Source organism: Ovis canadensis, chromosome 10 (assembly GCF_042477335.2).
Source record: "Ovis canadensis isolate MfBH-ARS-UI-01 breed Bighorn chromosome 10, ARS-UI_OviCan_v2, whole genome shotgun sequence".
NCBI lineage: Eukaryota > Metazoa > Chordata > Mammalia > Artiodactyla > Bovidae > Ovis > Ovis canadensis.
In genome coordinates, this window is record NC_091254.1 from 86,192,412 (window position 1) to 86,205,872 (window position 13,461).

The window sequence follows — 13,461 nt, forward strand, 5'->3', positions numbered from 1 at the left end:
TCAAGCATAGTAGAAAAACTTGTGTATACCTATATATAAGTATGTATAATATATGTATTTCAGAAAACTAAACAATTCTTGCTTAACTAAAAAATTTATGACATCTTGATTCTACTTGTTTGACTTAGTATGAATAGAGTGCTAGATGTCTAATTAAAAAAAAATAGACATGCAACAAGTAACAGAGGTTTACTATATAGCACAGGGAACTACAGTTAATATTTTATAATACCTTTAATAGAAAACAATTTCAAAAATTATATATATGTATAACTGAATCACCTTGCTGTGCACCTGAAACATTGTAAGTCAACAATGTTTCAATAAATAAATATATATATATTAAGAAAAGCATTAAAAATAAACACTTCAAAAAAAGAAAGAGGTCCAACAGCCTAACACCACAGTACTAACAATGACATCCCTTTTGTGTGAGTGTCAAGTGTTGGGAAACATGGTTTTTCCCAATCACTTGCTCTCAGATGCTCTTGGATGGTCTTTTGCAAATTGTTTTCAGCCCAGCAAGTTGATATCACTACTTCCTTGTTTCCAAGTTTAATAATGGAATCTCTCTTTCCCTCTCTCATTTAGACACATTATCTTTATTTGGGGAGAAAAAAAATAACTTTCTAACTATCTATTTAACAATGGACCACATCACAATAACCTTTGCACATGATGACTTTAACTGGGGCCACTTTTTTTGCATGCAGTATAATTAAGGATTTATTTGAAATACCGTATGTTATAAACTGAAATAAACCTGGAAAACTACAAAAAAAGAAAAAAGAATAAGAAGAAAGACAGGGACTGTTTGTCTCAATGCTGGGAACCACAACTTACAACCAGTAGATGATCAGTAAATGCTTGATGAGTGGAAAGGCCCCCTCTTCTTACCTGTTAGAATCTGAGGCCAAGAGAAGTGGCTGGCACAGCTCTTCCAAAGCTCTGTTCCAGCAGAACCAGAACATCTAACATCTCCATCTACATCCCAACTCCCTGTCCAATAATAGTTTTTAAATGTCTACTTATGTTTAAAAATGGCTGAATTCCTCATTATTTCTTAATGGCCTTTAGTTTGTAAGGCAAAACTATTAGGTACCAAATATTTAACCCACATAAGCACCATGATTTGCCTTCAATGCTCAGCTAAACCCCAGGAAATGTATTACATGTCTGACGGTTCCATTTCCTTAATTGACAGACACAGAACTTAGAAGCTTGGATAGTCTGGTTATAGGAACCAGAGCTTCCAAAGTATCAATACATGTGGTTTTCTCTTCATGTGATCACAAACCAGCAATAAAATCCACCATAAATAATCTATTGTAAATTTTACTTTGACAATAAACTATAGGAAAGAGTTCAACTGAATATACCACTGAAGGAGTAAATAATTGATGGCCCTGAATCCTTTTGGGCAAAGCAGGCCTATAATCTTTGCAGTATAATATTTATTTGGGCTTCTATTTTCCTGAAGGAATGAGATTCTGCTAAGAGATAGAGGAAGGGGAGGAAAACAAGCACCAGTGTGCTGACTGCTCTAAGATTAGTGACTTTGAAGATTTAAACTTGATCCCAAATCCTTGAATAATAAATAAATCAGCATCTGGAAACCCTACAGGTCTTGAACATGAAGAACCTGGTTAACCGTGGTCATGAGCACCCAGAGGCTGAAATAACAGAAATCCAGTCCCACTTAAGGCTCCCAACTTGATGACCATAGTTTTTACATTAACTGACAAAGTGGAACAACTTCACAGCCATAATATTATGGACTTCTCCAAATACTTCCTCACTACAGCTTCATAATAAAATGAGATCTGTATGGGCATTTGTAGTTAACCATTCTGTGCTTGGCTCACTGCCTGGACCAAACAATATGTTCTGAATACATCTACACAAGATGCTCCCCTGAATAGTTTGCATTAATCCTCACAAGAGTCTTGTGAAACAGGAAGGGCATGTGAAATTACTCTCATATAACAGGAAAGGAGGTTCCCAGATATCATTTCCTCATCATCAGTAAGGTTCACTAGTCACTGACCATGAGCTAAGTGTTTTGAGTATATTAATAAGCTTATTTCTAACACAGTCAAAAAGTATATTAATAGAATCCTCATTTAGAGATAAGAAAATGGACAGAAAGAAATTAAGTAACCAGAACATAAGAATTATATTAATATAGCTATAACCTGCTATTACCATTTGTAACTAGCACCAGGACTGAACCCAGGCAGCTGGCTTCAGGCAGAGCCACACTTTTAAACCAAGACAGACCACATCCTCCCTTGAGATTTGCCTGCCCAATAGGATCCATCTGCTTTGGCCTTGGTCACATGGTGAGTTGATGGCCAGGCCAGGACTACTCCTGTCCTCCCTCCAGTCCACATACCTGCTTCAACAAGTCCTGTCAATCATCACCTACAAAAACAAAGCTTCCCTGGGCCTCAGCACAAGTCCAACCAACTGAACAGAGGGGCATGTACACTGATGTACTAATGCTTCATAGAAACCCACGGCAGGAGGCTACCTTCAGAAGCAAAACAAGTCAAAGGCCTCAAGGTGAAAGAAAAAACTACGGAGAAACCTCCAGGGACACTTATATTGGGAAACTTACTACTGAAGATTCATGTGCTATGTACTGCAAAGGGTCTTACCTGTCACCAAGTGTCCACTGTAAAACTATAAAGTTAGTTTCTTTGAAAAAGATGCTTACATTTTACCAATTTGGTATTTTAATAAATTTTTATTACTATTTTTATGTAAACCTCAATGCATGGGCATATGTCAGAGTTCTGTGATTCCAGAAATGGATGGGAAAAGAAAGAAACACACAGCCTGTCTCCTGAAGATTCATTGTAAGAAGATCCTATCTAGACAACAGCCTAACTTAACACTATATGACACAGCCAGCTTTTAGAAACTAGTCAACAACATTAAAACATGTTTGCATCTAACATAGGATATTTTATACACCACATAACAAACGGGCTTCTAAATCATTCTGCAAAGTGAACATTTATCTTTACACACACACACACATTGGAATAAAAACTTATATGCCCCTATATTCAGATCAGTACATTTTTTTGTAGAAAATAGATCAATATGCACAGTGATTATCTTCTAAGTATCTCATCCATTTTCAAATATCAAATGTAATCAGGAACTAAATGCATTAATAAGACATACTGAGAAAGTTGGTGTCTGACTTACCTATTGGATTTCTATCGAAGAACAGCATTGGAGCTCTGAAAATGGACTTCAACATTTTGTTGTGCAAAGTTTGTGAAGAATTAACAAGGACGTAGAATATCAACAGAGACCTTGTGATGCCATAAAGGATGGTACCTTCAGTTAGAACTGAAATAAAGTAACATCACTCAGCACAAGATCTCTACCTTTCCTTCAATTATGTGAAAGCATGGCAGATAGCTTACAAAAATGTTATGTGTCTTATTCTATAAATATAATTTATATATAAATTCACCTACAGACAACAGAATAAATATATAATGGATTCTATGAGAGTTTAATACTTTCACTAGGTACATTTACCAAGAAGAACATAAAAATAAGTATGGTTCTCTTATTTAATAGAAACATGAGAAAAAAAATCAGGTGTAAAATACCATTTCAGATTTTCCTAATCCAATTACAAGTACTAATAAAAACTCAGAAGAAAGAAAATGATTTTTTAAAAAGTAGTATCTTCCTTTTGCCATATTTCAAATCCTTTTGCCATATTTACAACATGTCCCATAATCTAAAATTGAGAAATGTTTTAATAACACCATGAATTAAAAGGGAATAGGAGAGATGGCTTACCATTTCCTTATAAATAGTACATGTATATGGAAATTTACTTCCATGTAAAGTAACAATTTCCATGCCCAAGAAGCTTTAAAGAGTATAAAAAGACCATATTAAGTTGCAAGTAGACAATCTCTTCAATAATTGAATTGCAAGAAAACACATACTATATTTTCAGTCAGTTCAGTTCAGTCGCTCAGTCATGTCTGACTCTTTGCGACCCCGTGAATCACAGCACACCAAGCCTCCCTGTCCATCATTCAACTCCCAGAGTTCACTCAGACTCACGTTCATTGAATCTGTGATGCCATGCAGCCACCTCATTCTCTGTCGACCCCTTCTTCTCTTACTCCCAATCCCTCCCAGCATCAATGTCTTTTCCAATGAGTCAACTCTTCGCATGAGGTGGCCAAAGTACTGGAGTTTCAGCTTTAGCATCATTCCTTCCAAAGAAATCCCAGGGCTGATCTCCTTCAGAATGGACTGGTTAGATCTCCTTGCAGTCCAAGGGACTCTCAAGAGTCTTCTCCAACACCACAGTTCAAAAGCATCAATTCTTCAGCGCTCAGCCTTCTTCACAGTCCAACTCTCACATCCACACATAACCACTGGAAAAACCATAGCCTTGACTAGATGGACCTTAGTCGGCAAAGTAATGTCTGATTTTGAATATGCTATCTAGGTTGGTCATAACTTTTCTTCCAAGGAGTAAGCGTCTTTTAATTTCATGGCTGCAGTCACCATCTGCAGTGATTTTGGAGCCAAAAAAATAAAGTCTGACACTGTTTCCACTGTTTCTCCATCTATTTCCCATGGAGTGATGGGACCGGATGCCATGATCTTAGTTTTCTGAACGTTGAGCTTTAGGCCAACTTTTTCACTCTCCTCTTTCACTTTCATCAAGAGGCTTTTTAGTTCCTCTTCACTTTCTGCCATAAGGGTGGTATCATCTGCATATCTGAGGTTATTGATATTTCTCCTGCAATCTTGATTCCAGCTTGTGTTTCTTCCAGTCCAGCATTTTTTACCATGAGGTAATTAATCAAAATGAGCAAGTAATCTCTCACTAAGTGTTTCATAGAAACACAAAGCATGGGGGTGGTCCTAAGATGGCAGAGGAATAAGACAGGGAGACCACTTTCTCCCCCACAAATTCATTGAAAGATCATTTGAATGCTGAGCAAATTTCACAAAACAACTTCTGAATGCTGGCAGAGGACACCAGCCACCCAGAAAGGCAGCCCATTGTCTTTGAAAGGAGGTAGGACAAAATATAAAAGATAAAAAGAGACAGAAGAGGTAGGGACAGAGACCCATCCTGGGGAGGGAGTCATGAAAGAGGAGAAGTTTCCAAACACCAGAAAACCCTCTCACCAGTGGGTCAGTGAGGAGTTTTGGAATGTCATAGTTCAACATAACCAGGAGGAAAATAAATAAAGAAATAAAACCTACAGATTATGTGCCTAACCACAACTCCCAGCAGAGTAGTAGCCCAGATGCTCGCATCTGCCACCAGCAAGTGGGGACTGAACAGGGAGTCGCGGGCTGCATTGCTTAGGGTAAGGACCGGGCCTGAATGCCCTGAAGACAATACGAGGGAGCGTGCTGCGATTCATGGGGTCGCAAAGAGTCAGACATGACTGAGCGGCTGAACTGAACTGAACTAAACGTGAGACAGCAACCCAAACTGTGGGATAGCCAGAGAGAAAAAAAGAAAGAGAGAGAATATTCCCATGAAAAGCTCTAACCTAAGGCACTGCCAGGTCCACTCACAGAACAAAGGACTGAGTGAATACAAGAGGAGAGCCAGCCAGCTGCAGACCGGCCCATACCCCACTAGCGGCAGAGAGGCAGGCGGGCGACAGCCAGAGCTGGAAAGGGACAATCTCGGCCCCAGAGACCACATCCTCCACCAAACTGCGAGCAGACTCCCAGTTGTTAACCAAATGTTTCTGGGATCCTGGACAGTTGACATGCACCAGGAGGGTCACAGCCAGAGATCAGCTCCCCAGAGGAGACGCACAGCACACCAGCACACATGGGACAACGCTCCCACTGAGCTCCCAGGAAACCAGTGGCTGGGACCGGGGAGGTGATAAGACCCACCACACACCTGGGGAGAGTGCACTCACCAAGCACCTGGTCACCTGAGCTGCTTGGACCTGGGAAGGGCACGCAACCCAGGGCCCACTTTAGACAGTTCCCCTGCAGAGCAACCTGAAGCCTGAGCAGTGTAGACAGGGAAAGCACAGGCACCGTGAGTGGGGGAAAACCCAGTGTGGTCCAGACAATGTGAGCACTCCCCACACATGCCAGTGATATTTGTTTGCAGTGTTCCTCCCTCCCTACAGCACAACTGAATGAGTGAGCCTAAATAAGTGACCACCTTCACCCCCTTGTGTCAGGGCGGAAATTAGACACTGAAGAGACTCACAAACAAAAGCCGCCAAAATAAACAGAGGGAACCGCTTTGGAAGAGACAGGTGCAACAGATTAAAACCCTGTAGTTAGCAATGATTACATTGGAAGGGGCCTATAGACCTTGAGAAGAAGTATAAGCTGGAACAAGGAATTATCTGAAACTGTACTGACCCCACATTGCCCGCAGTAGCTCCAGAGAAATTCCTAGATATATTTTACTATTATCATTTTTTTTAATTTTTTAATTTTAACTACTTTATTACTCCATTAATTTTCATTTTTATAACCTACTATCTTGCAAAAAAAAAGAACCTATTTTTAAAACAAATTTCATATATGCTTTTTATAATTTTTGTGATTTTGTTTTTTTTAATATTGTATTTTTGAGACTTTAACCTTTACTCTTGATTTTTAATCTTTGCTTTTTGGTATTTGTTATCAATTTTGTACCTTTAAGAATCCAATCTTCAGTACCCATGTTTAGTTAGGAGTGTGATTACTGGCTTGTTTGCCCTCTCCGTCTTTTGACTCTCTTGTTCTCCCCCAGGTCACCTCTATCTCCGCCCTCCCACCTCTTCTCTACCCAACTCTGCGAATCTCTTTGGGTATTCTGAGCTGTGGAGAACACTTAGGGAACTGATCACTGGCTAGATCTGTCTCTTGCCTTTTGACACCCCATGTTCTCCTCTTGGTCACCTCTATCTCCTTCCTCCCTCTTCTCTTCTCTATGTAACTCCATGAACCTCTCTGGATGTTCCAGGCTGTGGACAGAACATAGGAATTTGATTACTGGCTAGATTGCTCTCTTCCCTTTTGATTCATCCTCTTCTCCTCCTGGTCACCTCTATCTCCCTCCTCCCTTTTCTCTTCTCCATGTAACTCTGTGAACCTCTCTGCATGTCCCTCACTGTGGAGAATCTTTTCTCCTTTAACCTACATGATTTATCATAGGTGCTGTATGGATGGAGAAGTCTTCAGGCTACTGTAGAGTAAGACTGAAAGCCAGAGGCAGGAGGCTTAAATCCAAAACCTGAGAACACCAAAAACTCCTGACTCCACGGAACATTAATGAACAAGAGCTCATCCAAAAGCCTCCATAACTACAATGAAACCAAGCTCCACCCAAAAGCCAACAAGTTCCAGAGCAAGACATACCAAGCTAATTCTCCAACAACACAGGAACATAGCCCTGAGCATTAAAATACAGGCTACCCAAAGTCACACCAAACCCATAGACACCTCAAAATTCACTACTGGACACTTCATGGCACTCCAGAGAGAAGAGATCCAGCTCCACCCACCAGAACACCGACGCAAGTTTCCCTAACCAGGAAACCTTGACAAGCCACTCGACCAACCACACCCACAGGGAGGAACCTCCACAATAAACAGGAACCACAAACTTCCAGCATACAGAAAGGTCACCCCAAACACAGCAATCTAAACAAGATGAAAAGGCAGAGAAATATTCAGCAGGTAAAAGAACATGATAAATGACCAACAAACCAAACAGAAGAGGAGGAGATAGGGAGTCTACCTGAAAAAGAATTCAGAATAATGATAGTAAAGATGATCCAAAATCTTGAAAACAAACTAGAGCTACAGATAAATAGTCTGGAGACAAGAATTGAGAAGATGCATGAAATGTTTAACAAGGACCTAGAAGAAATAAAAAAGAGTCAATCACTAATAAATAATGCGATAACTGAGATCAAAAGCAGTCTGGACAGAGCCAACAGTAGAATAACTGAAGCAGAAGATAGAATAAGTGAGGTGGAAGATAGAATGGTGGAAATAAATGAAGCAGAGAGGAAAAAAGAAAAAAAAATAAAAGAAATGAGGGAAACCTCAGAGACCCCTGGGACAATGTCACATGCACCAACATTCAAATCATAGGAGTCCAAGAAGAAGACAAAAATAAAGGCCATGAGAAACTACTTGAGGAGATAATAGTTGAAAGCTTCCCTAAAATGGAGAAGGAAATAGCCACCAAAGTCCAAGAAACCCAGAGAGTTCCAAACAGGGTAAACCCAAGGTGAAATACCTCAGACACATATTAATCAAATTGACAAAGATCAAACAAAAAGAACAATTATTAAAAGCAGCAAGGGGAAAACAACACACAAGGGGATTTCCATAAGGATAACAGTGGGTCTTTCAATAGAAACTCTTCAGGCCAGGAGGGAATGGCAAGGACATACTTAAAGTAATGAAAGGGAAAAACCTAAAACCCAGATTACTATACCCAGAAAGGATCTCATTCATATATGAAGGAAAAATCAAAAGCTTTACAGACAAGCAAAAACTGAGAAAATTCAGCACCACCAAACCAGCTCTTCAACAAATGCTAAAGGATCTTCTCTAGACAGGAAACACAGAAAAGGTGTATATATTTGAACTCCAAACAACGAAGTAAATGGCAATGGGATTATATTTATCAATAATTACCTTAAATGTAAATGGGTTGAATGCCCCAACCAAAAGATAAAGACTGGCTGAATGGAAACAAAAGCAAGACCCCTATATATGCTACCTACAAGAGACCCACCTTGAAACAAGGGACACATACAGACTGAAAATGAAGGGCTCGAAAAATATATTTCATGCAAATGGAGACCATAAGAAAGCAGGAGCAGCAATACTCACATCAGATAAAATACACTTTGAAATAAACAATGTGAAAAGAGACAAAGAAGGACACTATATAATGATTAAACGATCAATCCAAGAAGAAGATATAACAATTATAAATATATATGCACCCAACATAGGAGCACCGCCATATGTAAGGCAAATGCTAAGAAGTATGAAAGGGGAAATTAATAGTAACACAATAATAGTGGGAGACTTTAATACCCCACTCACTTTAATACACCTATGGATAGATCAACTAAACAGAAAATTAGCAAGCAAACACAAACTTTAAATGATATAATGGACCAGTTAGACTTAATTGATATCTATAGGACATTTCACCCCAAAACAATGACTTTCACCTTTTTCTCAAGTGCATATGGACCCTTCTCCAGGATAGATCACATCCTGGGCCATAAATCTAGCCTTGGTAAATTGAAAAAAAAAAAATGAAATCATTCCAAGTATCTTTTCTGATCACAATGCAGTAAGATTAGATATCAACTACAAGAAAATAAAGACTATTAAAAATACAAACATAAGGAGGCTAAACAACACACTTATGAATAACCAACAAATAGGAAGAAAGCACAAAAGAAATCAAACTATGCATAGAAACAAATGACAATGAAAACACGACAACCCAAAACCTTTGAGACTCAGTAAAATCAGTGCTAAAGGGAAGGTTCACAGCAATACAAGCTTACCTCAAGAAACAAGAGAAAAATCAAACAAATAACCTAACTCTACACCTAAAGCAACAAGAAAAGGAAGAAATAAAGAACCGCAGGGTTAGTAGAAGGAAAGGAATCATAAAAATTAGGGCAGAAATTAATGAGAAAGAAACAAAGGAGACGATGGCAAAAATCAACAAAGCTAAAAGCTGGTTCTTTGAGAAGATAAATAAAATAGACAAACCATTTTCATCAAGAAAAAAAAAGGAGAAGATTCAAATCAACTAAATTAGAAATGAAAATGGAGAAATCACAACAGATAACACAGAAATACAAAGGATCATAAGAGACTGCTATCAGCAACTATATGCCCCCAAAAATGGACAACTTGAAAGAAATGGAAAAATTCCTAGAAAAGTATAACTTTCCAAAACTGAACCAGGAAGAAATAGAAAAAAATTTTTTACGTATTTATTTATTTTTGGGTGCACTGGGTCTTCATTGTTGCAAGCGGGCTTTCTCTAGCTGCAGTGAATAGAGGCTACTCTCTAGTTGTGGTGTGCAGACTTATCATTGCGGTGGCTTCTCTTGTTGCAGAGTACAGGCTCTATGGCACAAGGGCTTCAGTAGTTGCTGCATGTGGGTTTGGTAGATGCAGCTCCCGGCCTCTAGAGCACAGACTCAAGTGTTCTAGCACAGGGTCTTAGTTGTTCCATGGCATATGGAATCTTCCCCAACCTGGGATCGAACCCATGTCCCCTGCATTGGCAGGAGGATTCTTAACCACTGGACCACCAAGGAAGTCCAGGAAGAAATAGAAAATCTTAACAGACACATCACAAGCATGGAAATTGAACCTGTAATCAGAAATCTTCCAGCAAACAAAATCCCAGGACCAGACGGCTTCACAGCTGAATTCTACCAAAAATTTAGAGAAGAGCTAGCAACTATCCTACTCAAACTCTTCCAGGAAACTGCAGAGGAAGGTAAACTCCCAAACTCATTCTATGAGGCCGCCATCACCCTAATACCAAAACCTGACAAAGATGCCACAGAAAGAGAAAACTACAGGCCAATATCACTGATAAACATAGATGCAAAAATCCTTAACAAAATTCTAGCAAACAAAATCCAACAACATATTAAAAAGATCATACATCATGACCAGGTGGGCTTTATCCCAGGGATACAAGGATTCTTTAATATCCACAAATCAATCAATGTGATACACCACATTAACAAATTGAAAGATAAAAACCACATGATTATCTCAATAGATGCAGAGAAAGCCTTTGACAAAATTCAACATCCATTTATGGTAAAAACTCTCTGGAAAGCAGGCATAGAAGGAACATACCTCAACATAATAAAAGCCATATACAACAAACCCACAGCAAACATTATCCTCAATGGTGAAAAACTGACAGCATTTCCCCTAAAGTCAGAAACAAGATGAGGGTGCCCACTCTCACCACTACTATTAAACAGCACTCAGAGAAGAAAAAGAAATAAAAGGAATCCAGATTGGAAAAGAAGTAAATCTCTCACTGTTTGCAGATGACATGTTCCTCTACATAGAAAACCCTAAAGACTCCACCAGAAAATTACAAGAGCTAATCAATGAATACAGTAAAGTTGCAGGATATAAAATTAACACACGTTGCATTCATATACACTAACAATGAGAAAACAGAAAGAGAAATTAAAGAAACAATTCCATTCACCGTTGCAATGAAACAAATAAAATACTTAGGAATAAATCTATATAAAGAAACAAAAGACCTATATATAGAAAACTATAAAACACTGATGAAAGAAATCAAAGGTGATACAAATAGAGGGAGAAATATACCATGTTCATGGATTGGAAGAATCGATATAGTAAAAATGAGTACACTACCCAAAGCAATCTATAGATTCAATGCAATCCCTATCAAGCTACCAATGGTATTTTCCAGAGCACTAGAACAAATAATTTTACAATTTGTATGGAAATACAAAATAACCTTGTAGAGCCAAAGCAATCTTGAGAAAGAAGAATGGAACTGGAGGAATCAACCTGCCTGACTTCAGGCTCTACTACAAAGCCACAGTCATCAAGACAGTATGGTACTGGCACAAAGACAGAAATATAGATCAATAGAACAAAATAGAAAGCCCAGAGATAAATCCACACACCTATGGACACCTTATCTTTGACAAAGGAAGCAAGAATATACAGTGGAGAAAAGACAATCTCTTTAAAAAGTGGTGCTGGGAAAACTGGTCAATCACTTGTAAAAGAATGAAACTAGATCACTTTCTAACACCATACACAAAAATAAACTCAAAATGGATTAAAGATCTAAATGTAAGATCAGAAACTATAAAACTCCTAGAGGAGAACATAGGCAAAACACTCTCCAACATAAATCACAGCAGGATCCTCTATGACCCACCTCCCAGAGTAATGGAAATAAAAGCAAAAATAAACAAATGGGACCTAATTAAACTTAAAAGCTTTTGCACAACAGAGGAAACTATAAGCAAGGTAAAAAGACAGCCTTTAAATGGGAGAAAATAATAGCAAATAAAGCAACTGACAAAGAATTAATCTCAAAAAATATACAAGCAGTTCCTGCAGTTCAATTCCAGAAAAATAAATGACTCAATCAAAAAAAATGGCCCAAAGAACTAAACAGACATTTCTCTAAAGAAGACATACTGATGGCCAACAGACGCATGAAAAGATGCTCAACATCACTCATTATCAGAGAAATGCAAATCAAAACCACAATGAGGTACCATCTCACACCAGTCAGAATGGCTGCTATCCAAAAGTCTACAAACAATAAATGCTGGAGAGGGTGTGGAGAAAAAGGGACCCTCTTACACTGCTGGTGGGAATGCAAACTAGTACAGCCACTATAGAGAACAGTGTGGAGATTCCTTAAAAAACTGGAAATAGAACTGCCATATGACCCAGCAATCCCACTGCTGGGCATACACACTGAGGAAACCAGAATTAAAAGAGACACGTGTACCCCAATGTTCATTGCAGCACTGTTTACAATAGCTAGGACATGGAAGCAACCTGGATGTCCATTGGCAGATGAATAGATAAGAAAGCTGTGGCACATATACATAATGGAATATTACTCAGCTGTTAAAAAGAATGCATTTGAATCAGTTCTAATGAGGTGGATGAAACTGGAGCCTGTTATACAGAGTGAAGTGAGTTAGAAAGAAAAACACAAATACAGTATATTAACGCATATATATGGAATTTAGAAAGATGGTAATGATGACCCTATATGCGAGACAGCAAAAGAGACACAGATGTATAGAACAGTGTTTTGGACTCTATGGGAGAAAGCGAGGGTGGGGTGGTTTGAGAATAGCATTGCAACATGTATATTATCATATGTGAAACATATCACCAGTCCAGGTTTGATACATGAGATAGGGTGCTCAGTGCTGGTGCACTGGGATGACCCTGAGGGATGGGATGGGGAGGAAAGTGGGAGGGATGTTCAGGATGGAGAACACATGTATACCCATAGCTGATTCATGTCAATGTATCACAAAAACCACTACAATATTGTAAAGTAATTAGCCTCCAATTAAAATAAATTAATTAATTTTTAAAAAGAAACACAAAGCATTTGGAAATGAACACAGTAACCTAAATTTAACTTTATTAATGACACAAATGAGTACCTGCTATGCATACAAAAATGAAAATAGCCCTCCTAATATCTCTTGAATTCACAATGCCAAAGAGAGTGGAGAAACCTCTGTAATATACATTCCATCAAATATTTTGTTTTCCTCTTTAGCTGATGCATCATTGTAATTTCAGCTTTGAAAGCTGTTCAAATTCCTGAATTCCATCAATAGGCATTTGCCTTAGGCTACTGGGCTTCCCTGGTGGTTC

At 38.6% G+C, this 13,461-nt stretch overlaps 1 protein-coding gene across 11 annotated transcripts in view; it reads right to left on the reverse strand.

Moving 5' to 3' along the window:
- Positions 1 to 13,461, reverse strand: part of LOC138446669 (ATP-binding cassette sub-family C member 4-like) — a 217,477-nt gene that overhangs the window by 116,127 nt on the left and 87,889 nt on the right. For 9 of the 11 annotated variants that reach the window (XR_011259500.1, XR_011259501.1, XR_011259499.1 and 6 more), the window contains exon 19: positions 3,220 to 3,366. The exons of the other annotated variants lie outside the window; for them this stretch is intronic. Coding sequence is in view for 3 of the 9 variants with exons in the window: in XM_069601896.1 (XP_069457997.1) it covers positions 3,220 to 3,366 (147 nt within the window). In the remaining 6 variants the exon portion in view is untranslated. The remainder of the gene's footprint in view (positions 1 to 3,219; positions 3,367 to 13,461) is intronic. 11 annotated transcript variants of the gene reach the window in all.